This window comes from Myxine glutinosa, chromosome 14 (assembly GCF_964187855.1).
Source record: "Myxine glutinosa chromosome 14, kmMyxGlut1.1, whole genome shotgun sequence".
NCBI classification, from domain to species: Eukaryota; Metazoa; Chordata; class Myxini; order Myxiniformes; family Myxinidae; genus Myxine; species Myxine glutinosa.
Genome location: NC_136274.1, coordinates 51,405,429 through 51,429,719, shown reverse-complemented (window position 1 = coordinate 51,429,719; position 24,291 = coordinate 51,405,429). Strand labels below are relative to the sequence as shown.

Below are 24,291 nucleotides of genomic sequence, written 5' to 3'. Positions count from 1 at the left end.
CAAAAAAATTGCACCTATACATCTCCAAAAGCGCTAAATAGAAAAAATTGAGACATGGCTCATTGTAAAGAACTCTCCATGGGGAATAAAATATGGTATGATGATGTCATAGGTGCCTCCATTATGATGTCATAATTCGACAAGTGTAAAGCTTCATCCGATCAAGATTAAATTTATTGAGCATAATCTAGGAATAAATTAGTTGAGAAAAAAAAGACGCCATCGGTCACGTGGTTCGGCCGCCATATTTGTTTTAACACAAAAGCCTTTAAAAAACACTGAAAATACATCCTGGCAAGGGTTTGCAATCTGAGTGCTCTTTTTCTTGTTACCCTCGCCAGAGGAGAGGGTATTGCATTTGAGTCTGTTTGTTTGTCTGTCTGTCTATTTGTCCGCACAGAATAAATATGATTTTCTTTGCAACCGTTGGTCAGATCGACAGGAAATTTTCACCATAGGTGCAACCCACCTGTAGAAGTTTTTAATGATTATGATGTCATAGGTCACGTGGTTCGGCCGCCATATTGGAAAAACCGAAAAACTTTGCACCTCTATATCTCGGAAAGGGCTGAATAGAAAAAATTGAGACATGGCTCATTGTAAAGAACTCTCCATGGGGAATAAAATATGTTAATGATGATGTCATAGGTGCCTCCAGTATGACGCCATAATTCGCCAAGTACAAAACTTCATCCAATCAAGATGAAATTTCTTGAGTGCCATGTCGGCATAAACTGGCGGAGAAAAAAAAAAATTGACGTCATCAGTCACGTGGTTCGGCCACCATTTTGAAAAACCGAAAAACGTTGCACCTCTATATCTCCGAAAGGGCTGAATAGAAAAAATTGAGACATGGCTCATTGTAAAGAACTCTCCATGGGGAATAAAATATGTTAATGATGATGTCATAGGTGCCTCCAGTATGACGCCATAATTCGACAAGTATAAAACTTCATCCGATCAAGATTAAATTTCTTGAGCATAATCTCAGAATAAATTGGTTTAGAAAAAAAAAAATGATGACGTCATCGGTCACGTGGTTCGGCCGCCATATTTGTTTTAACACAAAAGCCTTTAAAAAAAAAACCCTGAAAATACTTCCTGGCGAGGGTTTGCAATCTCTAATTGCTCTTTTTCTTGTTTAAATATGCATTTTGGTTAATGTTGCCATTCAAATTGAATGTTGAAGCTGATGGCCAGTTACACTTTACATGTCATGATAAAATCAGGTAGAATTTATTGTCGTCCTTTTGTGTTATCACTTGCTTATGTTTGACATGAGGAGCTGTATATTTTGACCTAAATATTATTTGAGTTTATGATTGCTTATTATTGGAGGAATTTGGCCCAATGCCTTCTGCCGTAATTGTCATTGTGGCCTCAGGATGTAGAATGAACATAGAGCAGCAACGAAGGCTGGAAAGGGTGGAAATGCGAATGATTCGGTGGATGTGCAGAGTATCGTTGAGAGAGGAAGACAAATGATGAATTGCGAAAGATAATGGGAATAGAGCCTGTGATTGATGCTGTGAAGAGGAACAGGTTGAGATGGTTTGGTCATGTGTTGAGGAAGGATGAAAGTGACTGGTTGAGAAGAGTGATGGAAATGAATGTAGAAGGAAGTAGAGGACGGGGAAGACCGAGCAAGACTTGGTTAAAGATGGTGGAAGAAGAAATGCGGGCAAGGGGGTTAACAAGGAGATATGCAGAAATAGGGCAAAATGGAGAAGATTGTCATGGGGACCGCAAGGTTAACCCCCGCTCTAGCAGGGAAAATGGCCTTAAAATGCATGTTGTTGTTGTTGTCCTCAGGATGTTTCAAGCGACGGTGTCACAGGTGTTGGCAATCATATAAATTGGTTGGAATCCTATTTATAGACTGACCCGACTGTACCCCACAATCTCTATGGACTCCCGATAAAAGCATTATATTTCTCGTATTGCTTAGTTCGGCCACTGCTCCCAAAATAAGCAACTTTGAACCAAAAATTTCAATGCAACTACAACTACATATGGGCAGGGTACAGCCCGAAGTGGAGATCGGTTGCTGAGGTTTGGGACATGGAATGTAGGGACAATGACAGGGAGATCAGGAGAAGTGGTGGAAGTATTGATCAGAAGAAGAGTGGACACATGTTGTGTGCAAGAGACGAGATGGAAGGGAAGTGGTGTGAGAATGGTGAAGGGTAGGCAGGGACAGAAATACAGGTTTGTGTGGCAAGGGTGCCCAGAGGGCGTGAATGGTGTTGGTGTCCTGTTTTCTGAGGAGTTTGTAGACAGTGTGGTGAGTGTGACGAGTGAGTGATAGGTTGATGATGGTGAAAATGATGATTGGAAAGCTCTTGGTGAACGTAATCTCGAGATATGCTCCGCAGGTTGGTCGGAGCGATGAAGAGAAGGACAAGTTCTGGTGTGCGATAGAGAAGCTGATGGAAAACGTGAAAGATGAGGAAGTTGTTATGGTAGGAGGAGACCTAAATGGACATGTGGGAAGGAGTATGGATGGTTTTGAGGGAGTTCATGGGGGTTACGGATATGGTGTGAGAAATGGAGAAGGTGAAAGGATTTTGGAGTTTGCTGATGGAGCTAATTTGTTGATTTGTAATACTCAGTTCCAGAAAGAGGATAATAAGCTTGTTGCATACACGTCACGTGGGTCGACGACAACCGTTGACTACCTGATGGTGCGTAGGCGAGATAGGGGGCACCTTCGGGACACAAAGGTGATCCCGGGGGAGGCGGCTGTTTCACAGCACCACTTCGTTGTCTGCGACATAAGGGTGAAAGGTGCGAGGAGAGCTCGGTGGGTGAAGTACCAACCGAGAATGAAGGTGTGGAGGTTGAAAGAGGTGACAGTGAGGGAGGCATTAAAAGAGAGGCTGAGTAGGGTAGAGGATGATGTGGTTGAGCTTGAAAGTGGTTGGATGTCAATGAAAGATAGTCTGTTGGGAGCCGTTGTTGAGGTATGTGGATGGACAAAAGGACCACCGAGGCACTCGGAAACATGGTGGTGGGATGATGAAGTTGGAAAGAGGATTGACGAGAAGAGGGAGAAGTTCAAGGAGTGGCAGAAGGCGAAGGGTACGGGAGCAGAAAAAGCAGAGCATGAAAGTTATAAGGCAGCCAAGAAGGCTGCAAAGAAAGAGGTAGCAAAGGCGCAGGAGGCATGTCAGAAAATGTTCAGAGAACACTTGGATTCGGAAGAGGGTCAGAGAGCGGTATTCAGGATTGCAAAGCAGATAGCGAAAGAGAGGTGTGATGTGATGGGGGTGAGTTGCTTGAAGGATGAGGTGGGACAAATCGTTGTGGATCCAGATGGAATTAAAGGAAGATTGAAAAGATATATGGAAATGCTGTTGAATACAGAGAATGAATGGGATGGCAACAAAGAGAGTAACCCAGTTTTAGGACCGGCAGAAAAGATAACTGAGAAGGAAGTTGAGGAAGCGATAAAAGCAATGAAGAGTAGAAAAGCGGGAGGGCTGACGGGAGTTGTGGGAGATATGTTTAAGGCAGCAGGAAGTTCGGGTGTGAAAAGAATGACAGAGATCTGTAATCTGGTGGTGAAAGAAGGCCGCATTCCAGTGATTTGGGAACTGAGTACCCTCGTCTCTCTATACAAGGGGAAAGGTGACCCTCTGGAGTGTGGTTCGTACCGAGCGATAAAGTTATTGGAGCATGGAAAGGGTGTTGGAGAGGAGGAGAAGGAAGAAGGTGAAGATCGACGAAATGCAGTTTGGATTTATGCCAGGAAGAGGAACGACAGACGCGCTCTTTATTGTGAGGCAGTTGCAGGAGGAGTACATGGAGAAGAGGAAGAAGTTGTTTCTTGGGTTTGTTGATCTGGATAAAGCATTCGATTGGGTTCCACGCGAAGTATTGACATGGGCATTGAGGAAGTTAGGAGTGGAGGAATGGTTGATCAGAGTCGCGATGGCAATGTACAAAAGAGCACGCACAGCTGTCAGGACGAAGCACGGGAACAGTGGTGAGTTTGAGGTGAAGGTTGGAGTGCATCAGCGGTCGGTGCTAAGTCCACTACTATTTGTAGCTGTGATGGAGGTGCTGGCTCAGAACGTAAAGGAGGGTTTACCGTTGGAGTTGTTGTATGCAGATGATCTGGTGTTGATTGTGGAAAGTATGGATGGACTGAAGGAAAAGATGAACAAGTGGAAGGAATGTATGGAGACAAAAGGTCTGAAGGAATATCGGAAAGACGAAGGTGATGGCGAGTGGTAAAGCATGTGGTGCGGTGGAAAGAACTGGGAAGTGGCCATGTGCTGTGTGCAGGAAGGGTGTCGGAGTGAATTCCATTCAATGTATAATGTGCGCTGAGTGGGTTCATCAAAAATGCAGTGGTCTGAGAGGGTCATTAACCAATGTGGCAGCTACATTCAAATGTAAGGTGTGCACAGAGGGAGCTGCAGATGGAGGAAATGTTGAGTTGGATCTTGGAGACGGCGTGAAGCTAGAAGGTGTGAAAATATTTTGCTCCCTCGGAGACATGCTGAATGGAGAAGGTGGATCAGACTCGGCAACGGTTGCTCGAGTGAGATGTGCATGGAAGAAGTTTCGGGAACGGAGTGGCGTGCTGATGATGAGGGGAGTGTCGTTGAAGCTGAAGGGAAAGGTGTATGCTGCATGTGTGACAAGTGTTATGATTTATGTGAGCGAGACATGGGTAATGAACGTATAGTCAGGTTCACTATGTTTTTCGTTCAAAATTTTTGGAGATGAGCAAAACTACACATTTTTGGAATATTCAGAGCATGAGGAATCCAAAAATTAATGTTTACATTTGCGTAGACACCTTTGCGAAAATGACCCTCAGGACAGTGATGAAGATCTGTAAAAGCATATTCCTGAATGGTATAGACCTTGTAGATCCTGTGTATAGGACTTATAGTTCAATCTGATACTACCTATAACTTCCTATAACAACCTATAACTTCAAAGGACTTGCAATATCATGTATTATGTAATACAGTTATATCACAAATATAAAGACAATGGTTTTCAATTACCTTTGTTTGTTGCTTTTCTATAATCCTGAGCACTATTTTGAGGCCTTTATTGGATTCCTTGACCCAGAAAACATAGGATTAGCATATTTAATCAAGTTTCGAGGTTGACTAGAAGCCGAGATGGTGCAAAATATGTATTTTATGGTGGCCATTTTGAAAATCCAAAATGGCGGCCATGCAGGTGTCTGTGCAAATGCCAACATTGATTTTCGGATTCTCCATGCTCTGATGATTCCACAAATGTACAGGTTTACTAATCTCCCAAAATTTTGAACGAAATTATATTTGTTAACATAGTGAACCTGACTCTTCATCACTGTCCTGAGTGTCATTTTTGCAAAGGTGTCTATGCAAATGCAAACATTAATTTTTGGATTCCTCATGCTCTGAATATTCCAAAAATGTATAGTTTTGCTAATCTCCAAAAATTTTGAACGAAATTATATTTGTTACCATAGTGAACCTGACTAGTAGAGCAGCAACGAAGGCTGGAAAGGGTGGAAATGCGAATGGTTCGGTGGATGTGCTGAATATCGTTGAGAGAGAATGAAAAATGAATGATCGTTTTAAGGCCATTTTTCCCCGCGAGAGTGGGGGTTAGCCTTGCGGGCCCCATGACAATCATGGTTCCCTGTTTGAGGCAATGTTTTTTATGGCCGGATGCCCTTCCTGACGCCAACCTTTGGTCGCCTCTTACGATGCGCAGGGATACGGTGTACCTATTCTAAACCGGGGTACACACAGAGAGAGAGAGAGAGAGAGAGGGAGACAAATGATGAATTGTGAAAGATGATGGGAATAGAGCCTGCGATTGATGCTGTGAAGAGGAATAGGTTGAGATGGTTTGGTCATGTGTTGAGGAAGGATGAAAGTGACTGGTTGAGAAGAGTGATGGAAATGAATGTAGAAGGAAGTGGAGGACGGGGAAGACCGAGAAAGACTTGGTTAAAGATGGTGGAAGAAGAAATGCAGGCAAGGGGGTTAACAAGGAGAATGAATGATTGTTTTAAGGCCATTTTTCCTCGCTGGAGCAGGGGTTAGCCTTGCGGGCCTCATGACAATCATGGTTCCCTATTTGAGGCAATGTTTTTATGGCCGGATGCCCTTCCTGACGCCAACCCTTGGTCGCCTCTTACGATGCGCAGGGATACGGTGTACCTATTCTAAACCGGGGCACACACCGTGATCATTCATCCCAGCAAGCTGGTACTCAATTTGCCGACCTCGGAAGGATGACAGGCTGAGTCAACCCCCCTGGCGTTAATTCAGCGATCGACCGGGATTCGAACCCAGGATCCGAGGATCCCAAGCCGGCACCCTAACCACTAAGCCAACACCAGGCTTGGGTTAACAAGGAGAGATGCAGAAAATAGGGCAAAATGGAGAAGATTGTCATGGGGCCCGCAAGGCTAACCCCCGCTCTAGCAGGGAAAATGGCCTTAAAATGCATGTTGTTGTCAGGATGTTTGAAGCAACGGTGTCATAGGTGTTGGCGATCATATAAATTGGTTGGAATCCTATTTATAGACTGACCCGACTGTACCCCACAATCTCTATGGACTCACGATAAAAGCATTATCTTTCTCGTATTATTTAGTTCGGCCACTGCTCCCAAAATAAGCAACTTTGAACCAAAAATTTCAATGCATTAAGTGTATGCCTCCGAATGCCAGACAATAAATTGTTCAAACCAAGTAATTGCTGTGTAGTGCATTCGTATGAGCAAAGCCTACATTTGAGTGCTGTCGAGTTTGGGATGGTATATTGGTAAACCTAGCTTTTTTCTTACTCAATAAAGCTCGGCCATGCGCAATCATACAAATGAGCAAATCGGGGGCAAATCACGACGACCATCAAATATTGTATGCACGCCCACCTTCCAGAGGCTGCTGCCACCATCGCAGTTGAAAGGGAAATCGTAATGGGGCAAAAGGCAATGAACACTAACCCAAGTGGGAACGCAGCCTTTAAAAGTTGGATTTGAAATATAAATTTGCTCAAAACCCATAAAGTTAGAGCGATCACTAAGTAATGTTGTGAAGGTAAGTATTCAAATTGAAAATCTGAAAATCCGGTATGTGCTTTACAGGTGATTTCCACACAGACATATCAATGTTGAATGCAATTGGGATTGAACAATCCATACCTTTAATAACAGAGGGATTGATAACCCGGGTCTCCTCATTTGTAGCTGAATGAAACCCGTGACATTGCAGACCCATTGAATATGTCTGAAAGTGAAGCAGCCACAGGTTCCGGTCACGTACCAGTGCACGAGTGAACAGCACTTGATTACAGTTTTTTTTTTATTGGATGGAATTCAATGATAAGTGCTTCTCATCAGTCCTTGGCAGTTAGAATGGGCAGCAGTGTTCACACCTCTGTAAATGATCGGAACCGAGCAATTGATAAAAAAATGCTGCCAATATCCCACTGCGATTTGAAGGACTAATCGTTCATTGTTGTCTCCAAGTGTTACTGTTGTTACTGTGCCCCTACTTGGTGCCAATAATATTGTAATGACACATATGATCCTGGCAGTGGCAGTTTTTGTTTTGGGGAGGATGTGTGATTCAGCCGGACTTGCTGAGTCGGTGGCAGGGAAAGTGCGCTGTTTTCCTGCTTTTCTTTCTTATTTGCTCGGATGGTGTTGACCAGCGGTCTCTTTCAGGCAATGTCAACAATTGATCCCATTGTGAGCAAGAACATGTGACTGCCATTCCAAAATGATTTGCACCCTTTTAAATTCACTTCCTTTTTCTTTTCCTTTTAATGCAACAAATACACTTGCTAATCAGTATTTAAAACGTCATATTTTTGTCTGCTGCTTTTCCACCATGAGCAATGACCATGACAAGTGTTTATTTGTTTTTGTATCGCAAGGAGAAAGATGATTGCCTAAGGATGTGTAAATTTTGAGAATAAAGCCATGGAGTAAATGTAACAGTGGGCCGTAAGAAATTTTGGTGTCTTCACGTTGGGAGTGTCTCCTCAAATTGTTGCTTGTTCGCTCTGTTGCTTGGCGAATTGTTGCTTATTATTCAGAATGGGTGATATTTCGATGATTTCAAAAACTTGGAAGAAAACGAATTTGTGTGGAAGAAGAAGCATTGGCTTTGGCTTTATCATTTGCTGTGCAAGTGGACTGTAAATGGATATTTTCTGCCTGGATGGCCATGTAATTATTTTTTTTATCCCAAATGCCATGATGATTTCGGACTGAACTTGACGTCTTTCAAACTTGGAAGGGTCACGGTCCAACGCTTGTAGATTGGTTTTCTGCAGGAAAAGCCCTCAGCCAGTTTAACATCGCCGTGTCTACGGCAGGCAGCAAAACGCGAACTGGAGCAACAGCGACAACTGGAATGGGAGCGTATCCGGTGCCAGGAGCTAATGTCTCAGCGGAACCAGCAACAGGAGGCACTTGCCACCTTGCGTGCACAAAAGAAAACTTTGGAGCTGGAGTTGGAAGCACTGATGAGCAAGAAGCAGCAGATGGAGGGAAAGTTGCAAGATCTTCATGGACGCCTTGACAGCGAACGAGCTGACTTGGAGCAAACTATTTGTACAAGGGAGCAGCAACTGGCCGAGAACGATGAGTTGCAACATCGGTTGCAGGTTTGTGCATTGGGCATCGAACTTGTGGGGTGAATTGGTGAATTGTGGAGGTGAGATTGTGGAGAGATTGTGGGGTGAATTAAAACTGGCAGTCTTTGGGACAGATGTGAAACCTTAACTTCTTCCTGCTTGTTCGCAAGATGTGCAAACACAAAATAAAGCCGATTAAGGAAGTTCCAACTTACCCAACTGACAATCAAAACAATGGAAGTGCTGTTGTTGACCATTCTTCCTGTATAGGACTGCCAGAAGCAGCTGAGTGGAAAAGTGCCAGAGAAGCAGATTTTGGCAGAGCAGCTGAAGCAACTGGAGCAGGGCATCTCACCAGGTTTGACTTGAGTGTTCTTCTAAAATGTGTTCTTTAACTATGAAATTTGTCATAATTGCACCTCAACCACCTGCGGGCGTCATGGCAATGCTTGAACAGCCGTTTTTATATTTTGTGATTAAATTCGACTCTTCCGAGTTGACTTTCAATGAACTTAACCGTTTCATCGATTCGTATTTCCACTCTCTGATGAACCATCGTTGTAATCATCTGATTGAGTGTTGAGGTTCATAGGCAGCCTGTGTGCTTATCGTGCTGTGTAGCAGAGAGCTTTGTGACTCTGCGTAAGGCACATGCGGCACGGGAGACCGTGTGCCGGAACCTGCGTGAGCAGCTGCAGCACATGCAAAATGATATCGATGATAGGCAACAGGACATCGATACCTCCAAGAGACGACTGCAGGTCTTTACACCCTCCCTCTGATTTATACTTGTTTTCTTTACACCCTTCCTCTGACCACACACATACACACATCATGAAAATACTGATTTTTTTTTTTGATTTTTTTTTTTTTTTTGGTTTGCCTTGTCTGCGGGTCTTTTCTTCCAGGAGATGCGGGAAATGCTTGCCAAACAGCAACAGCATCGAGCCGAAGAGATGGCAATGCAGCGAGAGGTGGAGCGGCGAGAGGTGGAGCGGCGAGAGGTGGAGCGGCGAGAGGTGGAGCGGCGAGAAGTGGAGCGGCGAGAAGTGGAGCGGCGAGAAGTGGAGCGGCGAGAAGTGGAGCGGCGAGAAGTGGAGCGGCGAGAAGTGGAGCGGCGAGAAGCTGAAGAGTGTGCAAGAGTCGAGCGAGAGGCCGAAGAGAGGTCCCGGCGTGAAGCAGAGCAGCACGAAATAGAAGCAAAGGAAGCACAGGAGAAAGCTCGGTTACAGCGTGATACAGAACATCAAGAGGCTGTGCGGCGGGAAATGAAGGACCGAGAAGCAAGCCGGTAAGACGGTGATTGGATAACCGTTGAATTGAATCAATTGGGTGCCCTTCATATTGGATTAAGGCCGTTCACGTGAAACTTTCTAACCACCTGATCAACATGTTTATAGTGCAGAAGCTGCTGCCAAAACAGGAAACTCACTCGGCAATAGCAAGTAGTGTAACCTGCCAGTCAAGGAACCTCCATATATGTGGGAAATATAATATATATATATATATATAATATGTTACGTTTGTGTGGGTAGAGGATGAAATACCAAAGTACAGATAGGATTGTATAGGTGTAGCATGGACCGTGGATGGGTAGGAGACATCTCGATATAATTTAAGTAGGGAGACTGGAGCTTAAGATTGTTTATGTGTCTTCACACGGGGGGTGGGGCTTGTGTTATCTAGATAGGGGTTAATATTAGTTTCCCTGGTATGTGATTGCCCCTGTGGTTTTTTCCCCTACGTTTTTACCTCTACCACAAGGCCAGCCATGCAAAGTGCTCCATTAAACCACAACAACCGACATAATCGCCGACAGTACCCGGACATTACGATCGGCAAGTAAATCGCGACCAACCACGCCATGATTGCCGACAGAAGCCGAACATTCCCGAATGACGGCTAAACTCCGCCTCCAGGGGATCGTAACCGATAGGGCACGCCCCGATTTGTCATTGGTCGGAAGGACATGGAGTGATGAAATAGAGATTGGCGATTGCCAGGAAGGTAGGCATCAGAGCGGGAAGGTTTGAAAAAGAGGAAGAAGAATCGCTTGGTCTCTTTGTCTTTGTCTCTCAGTCTGGCTTTCGGCGTGGGCGTGCGCTTTGTCTCGTGTGCGCTCGTGAAGAGAACTTTTCGGAGCTCTGTGAACCTTTGCAACGTGGGAGGAGAGGGTGTTGTTTGACGGTGGTGCTTTTCGGAGGAGCAAAGAGTGGCGTCTTGCTTGGTGGTGGAAGCGAGGAAGGGCCGTTTGGCTGCTTGCTCACGCCTGGGCGTTTTTGGCACCATTTGTTGGAGCATTTCCTGCGTGGGTGGCTGCTCAGACTGTCGCGACCATAAAGCTCCCAGGCGCATTTTGGACCCAGAGCTGAGTACCGGCCGACTTAAAGAAAACCTTTTATTTTTATTATCTTTCCCCCGTGTGTTGTAGTTGTGACTGAGTAGAGACGTCTCAAATTAGGATTTCGTTTACCTCAACCTTCCATTTTCACCACGTTCGTATTGCAATTATTTTTATGAAAGCATTATTGTGGTACTTTCATTTGTTGTGGGTTTCGGGAATCAACCTGAGTGTTTCGTCCAGGTAAGCAAGCACCTTGTTTCCTTCACCCGCACGCGACGGACCAACCGCTAGTTTTGGCTACGCGCCTCGGAGTTAAAACCGTTATGGCTATTCGTCACCTAGCGGTGTTAACCGCCGGGGCTAACGTAACAATATATATATATAAATATATATATATATATATATATATATATATATATATATATATATATATATATATATATATATATATATATATATATATAGATATATAGATAGATATATAGATAGATATATATAGATATATAGATATATATATATAGATATATATATAGATATATAGATATATATAGATATATATATAGATATATATATATATATCATCCTCCTCTTGACCTACAAAGCCCTCCATAACCTGGCCCCATCCTACCTGGCTGACCTCCTCTCCAGACACACTCCCACCCGCAACCTCCGCTCTGCTGGTACCAACCTCCTGACCCCCCCCATCCGGACCAAATTTAGATCCTGGGGGGACAGGGCCTTCTCCATCGCTGCTCCCACCCTCTGGAACTTGCTACCTCACACCATCAGAGACGCCTCCTCACTCACCACATTCAAAACATCACTCAAGACCCACCTGTTCAACACTGCATTCAACATTTAACCCACAGCATCTAACCCCTGACTATCTCCTCTCCTCCCTCCTTTGTGCTTTGAATATTTCCCTATTGATTCTTCTTTTTTGCAATTGTCTTTATGTTTTGCTATGCATTATGTTTTGCACTCTGTCAAAGCGTCTTTGGGCTTCCTGAAAAGCGCTATATAAAATAAATGCATTATTATTATTATTATTATATATATATATATACAGTGGTACCTCGGCTTACGAGTTTAATCCGTTCCGTGACGGAGCTCGTAAGCCAAATCGCTCGTAAGTCAAAGCAAATTTTCCCATTCAAATGCATTGAAATGCTATTAATCCGTTCCAGCCTCAAAAAAAAAACACCAATTTTTTTTGTTAGGTGCTTTTAAATAACAAAAATGTACTTTATAAATAACAAATAATGTATAAACAAGCACGACCTCGTATATACTGTACATAATACAAGAGAATGTAAAGAAATAAACTGGTTTTATTAAGCAGAGGAGAAGAGCATGCCAGGTGAGGTGTGCGTGTTGTCGACTTGGCGAGGCAGTACGATCGTACTCCTTCTACGATATGTACGATTTTGAAGCAGAAGGAGTCCATAAAGGCTATAACGCCAGCCAAGGGCGTTACGATTATTTCAAAGCTCCGGACCTCTATCCATGAAGATATGGAGAAGTTGTTGTTTGTGTGGTTGAAGGAGAAGCAGCTCGCAGGAGATACCGTGACCGAGAGCATCATGTGTTTGAAAAGATTGAAACTCGGATATCGAGCACGGACCACGAGGTGTTTTTTCTTTTTTCTTAATCTCGGTTTCAGTGAACTTTTGCTCTGTGCTCACGTGTACTGTACCTGTACCTGTAATGGTACGTCAGAGGATGGCACCTGTTGTCATCATATTAAGTGCAAGATGTTCTGCATCGTAAGTTGGTACACCGTGGTCTTTCGGCGGTGTTTAAGCCGGCCGTCTTGGCTTCTGTCACCATTGGCATTGAGTCTTTCGATGTAGGTAGGTCGTTGTGTGCCGGTGCCTTGGCCGAATTCCTTCATTGCTGCATTGTTAGCTCACCTGGTTTTTTATACCACATCTTTGGTTATCGGACCAGCGAATGACGTCATCTCCTCCAAAGTATGGCTTATTCTCACTTGTCTTGGACGATCTTCTACTTCTAGCCTTCCACCGTGCATTTGGTGTCCACTGTACTTACTGTACAGTGCCTGGTAAAATTGATGTAATGGGTTTTTGACCGTCAACGCCAACGCTTCCGTGGTCACGTGATCCACAGGTGTAGCTCATTATACCCGCACGCGCGACACGCTTTGGCGGTCACGTGACCAGCCACTCTGGAGGCGGGGATCCCCGCCGATGACGTCACCGGCTGGAGCAAGGAGATTCCTCGCTCATGTATTTCGACGATTGCGTGTTTTATATCCAAGCAGAGATGCTTTCACGGCAAGATAACCGCGTGACCGGAACCGGAAGCCACAACCGGAAAATTCAAAAAAATAAATTTTTTGAGCTCGTACATCGGATCTCGGCTCGTATCCCAAAGCAACAAACCGCCCGAGCGACGGCTCGTATCCCGAAAAACTCGTACGTTGGGGCACTCGTAAGCCGAGGTACCACTGTATATATATATATATATATATATTGTTACAGACACGACTTTGATGTTAAAGTGGGCCGAGCGGAATGGCCGTCGTGTCCGCACAAATTACCCGACTATACTCGCCGTTGACGAAGTCGCGCTACGTTGGCTCAATAAGAAAAAGAAGACACCCGGCTGGATTACAATCACACAATACGACACCAACGTTTCGATTCTCAAGTATATTCGTACGGAAAAAGGTTAGATTACAGGGGCTAGAGGTATATTACAGGAAGACAGGCACTTAGACACACTCTTATATTAACCCCGGACAGACGACAGACACACGGGACAAAATGCTGACTCACACGGGGGTTGATGAAAAGGAAAGGCAGGTCGCGATGGCTCAAGGTGCACTCTTGGCTCAAAGCAGGGTACACGGTTCGGTCCAGAGATGCGGGGAGGTCTCGTCGCAGCGCTCAGAGGTGACGTTCTTTCTCAGGCCTCTCCAAACTCAGGCGCATCTGTTTCAGCGCTCGCAGGTCCGTCTTTCTCCAGCTGGGGGCGAATCTGACGTCACATCCGGCGCGTGGCCGCGTATATCCGGCGGGGAGTGACACGCCCTCGGCTCGTTAGCTCCGCCTCGTGGAATCGGCACGTTGCTTCTCATTGGGTGCGTGCGGGGGGGGTTACTGGCTCCGCCCCTGACGAGGAGCTGACAGCCAGCCCCTTCGGGGTAACCCCGTGGAGCGCATGGTCTGGAGCTAATCGAGCCGGTGTGAGGACGCATCCTCCCCCGCTCCGCCGCCATCTCTTCTGTTGTTGTTGTAATTGTTGTTGTAGTTGTTGTTATTGTTGTTGGAGCTGTAGTTGTTGTTGTTGTTGTTGTTTGGGGAAGAAGATGGGAGGAGGTATGGAAAAGGTCCTAAACTCACTACTGATGCCATATAATCACATTCTGGTGCAACGAAGAGTCATAATTAATGGAAACGAGGCCTTAACTGACATAGATTAAGAATAACTAGGAAGATGTCCGAAAGTTGTCTACGTGTGGTGCGGTGGACCTGGGCACGACATTTAATGGGGGAATAAGGGGAAGGTCGGCTCTACTGATTGTTATTTACATGCAATGGGACTAGGGAATGGGGGACTGGGGAAAGTTGGGGAGTATTGGAGAAAATAGGGGAATATTTACAAGCGGATATGGAGGCCAAATTCCATATTCGCAACATTGCACCCTTCTCTACCCTCGGGGCGTCCCGACCCGATAAATTTTTACCTACTTTAGTGTGGCACGCAATGTAGTTCCCTCTACTATTAACTCTACCCTGAGTGCGACAGTTTTACAGATATTCACTAATGAGTAAATATGTCCCCCTGCGACGTTGCACCCTTCTCCTCACAGAAACACACCCACAGGATAACCGAATCCGGAAAGAATTCTCAAACTAAACATACAGCCGGTAGGGAGCATTATTTACAAGACTACGCTGCTATTTACACTACGATCCAGGACCTGTTTTTGGAGGAACACATGCAGATGTTATGCATAGAGAGAGCGCGCTTGCCAACATCGATACACCAACCCACGAGTGCTCTGTGGCCGACGGCCTTTAATAACGTGCAGAGCACCCTTCCCGAGCATCAAAAGCACCACCCCACCACCAATCGGTGCAGTCACCATTGTTCATTGGAATAAAAATAACTTCAACAACCCCTAACCCTGCAGGTGTCTCTTGCTCTTCTTGTGGTGCACTTGGTGTCAACTAAAAGTGGTTCACCTGTATGGCATAGGTGCCACGTTGACCCATAGGTCCATCCCCGGGTGGTGCTTGGCCGCAAACAAACTGCGGTCCATTGTGGGTGGCCACAAACATTGCGGTCCATATGGTGTATCGATCCAGGCAGCCAACAGCGAAAGTGCAGGCCCACAACTGCGTAGCCAGCACCTCTCTCTCCTCTCTCTCTACCCCAAAGCCAGATCCTCGGAGGTGGGAGACAAAAGAAGAAACAAGTGAGTAAGGTGGTAAGGGCGCAAAAGTGCACGCAATGTAAGGTGATGCACACTGGGGGCACATGGGAACCAGGTGAGACAGGTACGTTCCTATCGTACGCCCCCCCCCCCACCAGGTAACCTACATGGCCCCTCCCTTACCCCTTACTGTATCCACAAAACACAACACTACCCATAAACATCTACTTTACAAATCAACAAACATCCCTACTGTCTTCCCCGTTCCTCCCATAAACCAAATTCGTCTTCTCTCCCTCCTAACCAATCAAATTTGCCATTTTCAACTCTCATCAAAATTTGCCATTTTCAACTCAACATCAAAATTTGCCATTACCAATTCATCATCAGTCCCTCCTAGGGAGGGAGAGATGGAATCACCCCAATGTCTCATCCACGTCGTGATGCGTCTCACAAATCCACAGCAATTTCATTTCCTGCACAAAACAAAGAAAACACAGGTGTGGAGTCATCATCATCACCACAGGTAAGTGGCTGCGTATGGTGCGACAGGTTCATCAATCCTAACTATCTCCTAAATGACTTTAACAACTTTACACTACCCGGGGGCTTTCTCCGGCCAAACCATTGGCCCTCTTACACTATGGGTTCTAAAAACCAATTCCCATTGGCCAAACTGTGGTGCTCTTCAATTTGGGGTCTCACTCCCCCGATTCATCTCCCGGTGCCCTCGCACAATTTCTGGGCTGCGGCGTGTACCTCTCCCAGTGGGTCTACCCACCTGCACACCTCCACCACTGCAGTTGCCTCCGAGCTTACCTGCTCCTCACCCTAACCTAACTACCTGGGGAAGGCCCTCTGGCTCTCTCCCCACTCCGTGCCCTCTCTGGCACTGGGCTGCCCGATCCACACCCGGGATCCTCAGGCACCCACTCACAACTACCGGCTCCCAGAGCCCACCTGCGGCCTCACCTGGCCGACATCCTCACAGTGGTGGAGTGCCCAACCAACTACACACACTAACAGGCTACACGCCCAGCCATTTCCACAACACTAATGCACCCATTCACAACACCATTCTGCAACCGCACCACAAATGCCAATATCCAACCACAATTTACCTGCACCCTCTACCTAACACTTACACTACCCGCCCCGGGTGCTCGTGAAAGGGGTCCACTCTTCCCCCATCCACACCTTCGCACCATGCACACCACTCCGTACCACTTACTCCAACTCTCTCCACACACCTGTACCTGCACACCTGTGCTCTCACACCTGGTGCCACCTGCACCCTTCTCTCCCCAAGCGCATTCGCGCTGATCCACACACTCACTACTCATACACTGCTCCACACACCTGTCCAGTTGCACACCTGTGCAATCACACCTGTTCAATTCTCACAAACACGGCATCATCTCAGCTAACTACTCCCTTCGGACACTTGCGCTTCCCAGTCGTCCCTTTAAACTATTGCGCTCCCACGTCATTATCATCCATACTAATCTACCTGCGTCCCCACTACAGGTATCAGTCACTAACTAAACTTAACGTCACCTAATGTCATCTTCTCTAGATCCCTACACACCATATCCTAACCCACCCGGGCTAGTTTTCACTGCCATACACCCCATAATCTATTGCTCCTTTGCCCCCCCATGGGAAGGATGGTGGATTTGCCATCCCACCACATCGGGGGTCTCTCACTACCGATTTCGCACATCAAATTTCAACAAATTAAAAATTTGCCAATCATCTGCCAATCACTGTACCATTACCAATCATCACTCTGCCAATCCTTTGCCAATCATCAAATTTCGCCTTTTTCTAATTTCGGGGCCAAAACACTAACCTCATCACCCAGTCTACTCACTAATACCTCTCGGTGCGCCAATCCCTGTCCAAAGCCCGGCTTCGTAAAGCCAAGCAATGGATGCTGGTTGTTTTGTGCCAGCGGCTGGATGCATCCCGCATTCGGTGCAGGGAAGGAGGTTTACCCGGGCCGAGATCCCACGCACCATCTCGGCACGGAGCCATCCAATGCCCCGATCTCGACCTGCCGGCACGTCTCACCAAAAAGTGGTCGCCATGACGACTCTTTCTCTCGGGCCGCCCGCTCCGCCTAGTGGAGCACAGACGCGGCCGTTCAAAGCGAGGCCCAGCACGCACCGAGGGCCCGATTCGGCTATAAGTCGTTCTAAACTCTATCCCGTCTAACGTCGATGCTTCACCTGCATGCTTACACCCCGCAGCCCGTTCCTTGCTCACACATCCAGCCGTTTCCATGCCCCTCGTACCGTTCCTTACACACCCAGGTACACCCATTCCACTCACCGCCTTGGTCACACACCTGACCACCGAACACTTTGGCACACACTCGTTGGTAGCACACCTCACCAATACACCTCTTCGCGCCCCCTCCTCGGTCACCTCCTCTGTGACAATCACAGGTGTGCTCTCATTCGCACACCCAACCACGTGCCTCACCACCAACTCCAGCGTGCATTCCCACTCACGCTCTACCATTCCAGGTGTGCATCCTTCCATCCCAGGTGTACATCCTCGCTCACCTGTCACAACTAACTCACGCTCCATGTCACTCTCACTACTTTCACCTCCACTCGTGACAACGCACTCACCCTTACTCTTGACAGCACACTCTTTCCCCATGCACCTGTCCGTCACACACCTTTCTCGCGCACACTCTCCCGTTACACCCTCTGTAACACTCACCACAGGTGGACACTCTTCCTTACTTCTGACAGCGCACTCTTTCCTCATGCACCTGTCCGTCACACACCTTTCTCGCGCACACTCTCCCGTTACACCCTCTGTAACACTCACCACAGGTGGACACTCTTCCTTACTTCTGACAGCGCACTCTTTCCTCATGCACCTGTCTGTCACACACCTTTCTCGCGCACACTCTCCCGTTACACCCTCTGTAACACTCACCACAGGTGGACACTCTTCCTTACTTCTGACAGCGCACTCTTTCCTCATGCACCTGTCCGTCACACACCTTTCTCGCGCACACTCTTGCGTTACACCCTCTGTAACACTCACCACAGGTGGACACTCTTCCTTACTTCTGACAGCGCACTCTTTCCTCATGCACCTGTCCGTCACACACCTTTCTCGCGCACACTCTCCCGTTACACCCTCTGTAACACTCACCACAGGTGGACACTCTTCCTTACTTCTGACAGCGCACTCTTTCCTCATGCACCTGTCTGTCACACACCTTTCTCGCGCGCACTCTCCCGTTACACCCTCTGTAACACTCACCACAGGTGGACACTCTTCCTTACTTCTGACAGCGCACTCTTTCCTCATGCACCTGTCCGTCACACACCTTTCTCGCGCACACTCTTGCGCACACTCTCCCGTCACACCCTCTGTAACACTCACCACCCCGCGCTTCCACGTGCTCCCTCGCACACGCGCTACGACCGACTCACTCTCGCCAGCACACTCACTCCTTGGCACGCACTTTTTCCTCACACACCCCAGAGTCGGACTTTCTTGCACACCTCCTCTTTCGCACACCAGACCTGTCGCACACTTCACCAACGGCCTCTCACGAACACCCGGATCCAAACCAATCCCCAAGCTTTTTAAATCCCCTGGCGCATCATACGCACGACCATATTGGTCACCACTTACACCGGGTCCTCTTCCTCTTCGCTTCTCCTCCATCACCTGCGAATCCCTCATCCGGTTAATGAGCACATCATCACGATCCAAACACAGACTTTGGACCAATTCTTTTATCTCCTCTTTTATCTCTTTCTTATCCCCTCTCCGTCGCTTCTTAATTTCACTCATCCCTTCTTCCACTTCTTCTAATTTGTGTTTCACCTCTTTTATTCCCCGGTACGTCTCCTCAAGCTCGTCCTCCAAGGCTACCTTGACCGTTTCCAGGTGCGTCCTCACCTGCCGGTCCTTCGTCTCCATTACCTCTATCACCTCGTCCAACCTCGTTGTCAGTCCCTCACGTACCATCTGACATTCCCTCTTCGTCGCTATCAAGTCGTTTTTTATGTCGTTTTGTGTCGCTTTTAAACCTCCTAATACCACAGTGTTCCTTTGAACCTGCTCCACCAACCCCGTCTGTCCCACCGTCAGCTGCTCCACCTCCTGCGTCAGGTCCTCTATGCCCCCTTGTAACTTTACAGTCCCCTTTCTCACCTCCTTTTCCATGTGCTCCTCACAGTGCCTCACCTCCTCGCGCACTCCTCCGACTTCCTCACTCACTCCTCTTCTGATCTCCTCTCCCATCACTTGCATCTCCTGCCCAGATGCCACCCTCATCTGCTCCATTTCCTCCCTGTGAGCATCCAGTTTGGTTTCTACCCCCATTCTGACCCCCTCTATCTGCTGCTCCATTTGTTTAACTTCCCTTTCCGCTTGGTCCCTCATGTCCCTCAATTTGCCTTCCATACTGTTTTCTAACCCCTCTAACCCCTTTTGCATCCCTTCCATTTGATTCTCTTGAGCGGCCATTCTGTTTTCTACCCCCATTAACCCATTTCTCACCTCTTTTATCCCGTTGTCTAACCCCTCAAAATTATTGTCTAACTTCCCAAATTTCTTGTCTAACTCCTCAAAATTATTGTCTAACTTCCCAAATTTCTTGTCTAACTCCTCAAAATTATTGTCTAACTTCCCAAATTTCTTGTCTAACCCCTCACCAGTACCCCTCGCTTCGTCCCTCATTACCCCCATTTGGCCCTCTAATCGCTCACCCTGAGCATCCATCCGGTTCCCCATTACCCCCATTTGGCCCTCTAATCGCTCACCCTGAGCCCTCATTCCCACAATTTGGTCTCCCATTCGTTCCATAAGGGCCCTCATTTGCAACATAAAAAGGTTCGGATCCACCAGGGGCGCTGCCACGGTCGCGGGCGCGGTGACCAGCGAGGCGCCATTTTGCGCGTCTGCTACCCTCGCTGCTTCGCTCTCCTCACGTCCCTCAATTTGGTCCTGGACCGACCCTGCCTCACTCTCCCCTACCGGACCCCAGCCGTCTTGATCCGCCATAGCGCGACTTGCAAAATTCGAGTTTCGTAAAACAAAACAAATTTCGGCCGCTCCAAATTTTGACCAAATTTTTTTTTTTTCCTCTATTCGTTTTTTTTTTTTTTCAAAATTTGGTCGGGCCTCGAATCCCACTCCTGACACCAATTGTTACAGACACGACTTTGATGTTAAAGTGGGCCGAGCGGAATGGCCGTCGTGTCCGCACAAATTACCCGACTATACTCGCCGTTGACGAAGTCGCGCTACGTTGGCTCAATAAGAAAAAGAAGACACCCGGCTGGATTACAATCACACAATACGACACCAACGTTTCGATTCTCAAGTATATTCGTACGGAAAAAGGTTAGATTACAGGGGCTAGAGGTATATTACAGGAAGACAGGCACTTAGACACACTCTTATATTAACCCCGGACAGACGACAGACACACGGGACAAAATGCTGACTCACACGGGGGTTGATGAAAAGGAAAGGCAGGTCGCGATGGCTCAAGGTGCACTCTTGGCTCAAAGCAGGGTACACGGTTCGGTCCAGAGATGCGGGGAGGTCTCGTCGCAGCGCTCAGAGGTGACGTTCTTTCTCAGGCCTCTCCAAACTCAGGCGCATCTGTTTCAGCGCTCGCAGGTCCGTCTTTCTCCAGCTGGGGGCGAATCTGACGTCACATCCGGCGCGTGGCCGCGTATATCCGGCGGGGAGTGACACGCCCTCGGCTCGTTAGCTCCGCCTCGTGGAATCGGCACGTTGCTTCTCATTGGGTGCGTGCGGGGGGGGTTACTGGCTCCGCCCCTGACGAGGAGCTGACAGCCAGCCCCTTCGGGGTAACCCCGTGGAGCGCATGGTCTGGAGCTAATCGAGCCGGTGTGAGGACGCATCCTCCCCCGCTCCGCCGCCATCTCTTCTGTTGTTGTTGTAATTGTTGTTGTAGTTGTTGTTATTGTTGTTGGAGCTGTAGTTGTTGTTGTTGTTGTTGTTTGGGGAAGAAGATGGGAGGAGGTATGGAAAAGGTCCTAAACTCACTACTGATGCCATATAATCACATTCTGGTGCAACGAAGAGTCATAATTAATGGAAACGAGGCCTTAACTGACATAGATTAAGAATAACTAGGAAGATGTCCGAAAGTTGTCTACGTGTGGTGCGGTGGACCTGGGCACGACATTTAATGGGGGAATAAGGGGAAGGTCGGCTCTACTGATTGTTATTTACATGCAATGGGACTAGGGAATGGGGGACTGGGGAAAGTTGGGGAGTATTGGAGAAAATAGGGGAATATTTACAAGCGGATATGGAGGCCAAATTCCATATTCGCAACAATATATATATATATATATATATATATATATATATATATATATATATATATATATATATATATATCCAGTCACGTGAAAAGTATGTACACCCCATGTAAAGTTTTGACTTTTTCAACATACAGCTATTTGATCTTCATTTCAACAATATTGAGAGATAAAGGTGATATAATATAACAAATATCATGAAACATTTACATTTTGTAGTCCATTGTATAATTTAAATAAACATTAATGCAAATTTCGCATGTGGAAAAAGTAAGTACACCCTTGGCTCCAATAGGTGGTATTGCCCCCTTTGGCAGAAACAACCTCAAGTAGGCGTTTCTTATAACTGTCTACCAGTCTCTGACATCGACTGGGAGAAATTTTTGCCCACTCCTCCATGCAGAATTCTTTCAGCTGCGATGTTTGAGGGGTTTCTTGCATGCACAGCTCGTTTCAAATCCCCCCACAACATCTCGATGGGATTTCTATCCAGGCTTTGACTTGGCCATTCCAGAACCCGCCATTTCTTTCTTTTCAGCTATTCCTTGGTGGATTTACTGGTATGTTTAGGGTCATTGTCATGTTGCAAGGTCCACCTTCGGTTGAGCTTCAATTTTCCGACAGATGGCCTCACATTATCCTCAAGCCCCCTCTGGGACAATGAAGAATTCATAGTGGATTCTATGATGGTGAGCTGCCCAGGCCCTGATGCAGCAAAGCTGCCCCAAACCATAATATTTCCACCACCATGCTTTACAGTTGGTATCAGGTTCTTGTGGTCCAATGCTGTCTTTGGTTTTCGCCAAACATGTCTTCTGGTACTGTGGCCAAATAGCTCTACCTTTGACTCATCTGTCCAGAGCACATTGTTCCAGAAGTGCTGGTCTTTGCCGAAGTGTTCATTGGCAAACTTTCGTCTTGCCCTGATGTTCTTTCTGGACAAAGGTTTCCTCCTGGCACACCTCCCATGTAGATCAAATTTGTGCAGCTTCTTTCTAATGGTAGACTCGTGCACTTTCACATCACCAGTGGCAAGAGCTACCTGTAGGTCCAGTGATGATATTCTGGGGTTCTTAGAGACTTCTTTTAGCATCTTGCGGTCTGCTCTCGGGCTGAACTTGCTGGGGCGGCCTGGCCTGAGCAAGTTGGCAGTTGTTTGGAATCTTCTCCACTTGTAGATGAGCTTCCGGGCAGTCAAATGATTGATTTCAAATTGTTTGGAGATCTTTTTAAATCCCTTCCCAGACTCGTAGGCATCTATAACCTTCTTTCTGAAGGCCTCAGAGAGCTCTTTTGATCTAGGCATGGTGACGCCGCACACTTCAACAACAAAGAGCAAACCAAACTAAATGTCTGAGGTTCAATGTCAATGTTTAAATAAGACAGGTTCCTCCAAGATCCTCTCTAATGATGTTCTAATCATTTGCATCTGAGCTGGTGCACCTGATTCTAATTTTAGGTATTTGAAGTAGTGATAAATGTAGGGGTGTACTTACTTTTTCCACATGCGAAATTTGCATTTATGTTCATTTAAATTATACAATGGACTGCAAAATGTAAATGTTTCATGATATTTGTTATATTATATCACCTTTATTTATCAATATTGTTGAAATGAAGATCAAATAGCTGTATGTTGAAATATGTTGAAAAAGTCAAAACTTTACATGGGGTGTACTGTTGTGCGAATCCCTCCGGTTAATACCAGGGACCACGGATGGACCAAACGGATTTAATTGAGGCGACGACCAACTCTGATTCGGCTATAAAACGCGGGAGGAAGAAGGGAAGTGGAAGCTGGGGCAAAAGTGCTTACCTACAGCGAACCGACGGCAGCTTCGATCCTGCAGGGAATTAATGAAAAACGGGAATGTAGGGTAAAATGTACAAAAATAATGATTTATTTGACGGAACCCGTGACAATGAAACGTGACGATGAAACTAAATCCTACGTTGGGATCCCACACACCTCACTTCAGAAACGAGACATGGGCAAATGCATTAATAAAAGAACACGTTCGTCGTGGGCTGGTGAATGTGGTGCGTCTTAATTGTCCGTCATCTTGTCCCCACGCGGCTCCAAACTCCGGCGTGGAGGAACCCTCCATCCGCCTCGCACGCTTCGCTAGGCCCGAGCCAATGCCCTCTCCGTTCGCACACGAGGTCCCGCCCGTTCAAAGCACCGAGCCTCGCTCCTGCACCATGCAGATGGTGAACCAATGACCACCAGGACCTCTCAAGACCAAGAAGAAGTGCAAGAGCTTCAAGCACAGAGATATAACGTGCAGCTTCAAAACAGCCAGAGAGCGCAAGGGCGAGCTTTTTTTTTTTTTTTTTTTTTTTGTATACATAATCGAGGCTCGTGAAGAGCTAACATTTATCACACAAACAAATCAAACAAACAAACAAAGTACATAAAAAGGGGAGCGGTAGATAAGATGGGGAGAGAAGGGGAAGCACATAAACACAACATTTGAGAGCAGGGACATTAGGAATGTGTGGGAGGGAGAGGGCTTTTGGGGGAGGTGGCGTGGGAAGGGGGGGAGGGGGGGAGTGGGAGGTGTATAAACACAAGGACACCAAGGACTT

General features: G+C 46.8%; 1 protein-coding gene across 3 annotated transcripts in view; it reads left to right on the top strand.

The window, feature by feature from the left end:
- Positions 1-24,291, top strand: part of ITSN1 (intersectin 1) — a 222,897-nt gene that overhangs the window by 31,422 nt on the left and 167,184 nt on the right. For all 3 annotated transcript variants that reach the window (XM_078768237.1, XM_078768236.1, XM_078768235.1), the window contains 4 exons: positions 8,352-8,642; positions 8,883-8,970; positions 9,234-9,373; positions 9,521-9,903. In XM_078768237.1, coding sequence (XP_078624363.1) covers positions 8,352-8,642; positions 8,883-8,970; positions 9,234-9,373; positions 9,521-9,903 — 902 coding nt within the window. The remainder of the gene's footprint in view (positions 1-8,351; positions 8,643-8,882; positions 8,971-9,233; positions 9,374-9,520; positions 9,904-24,291) is intronic.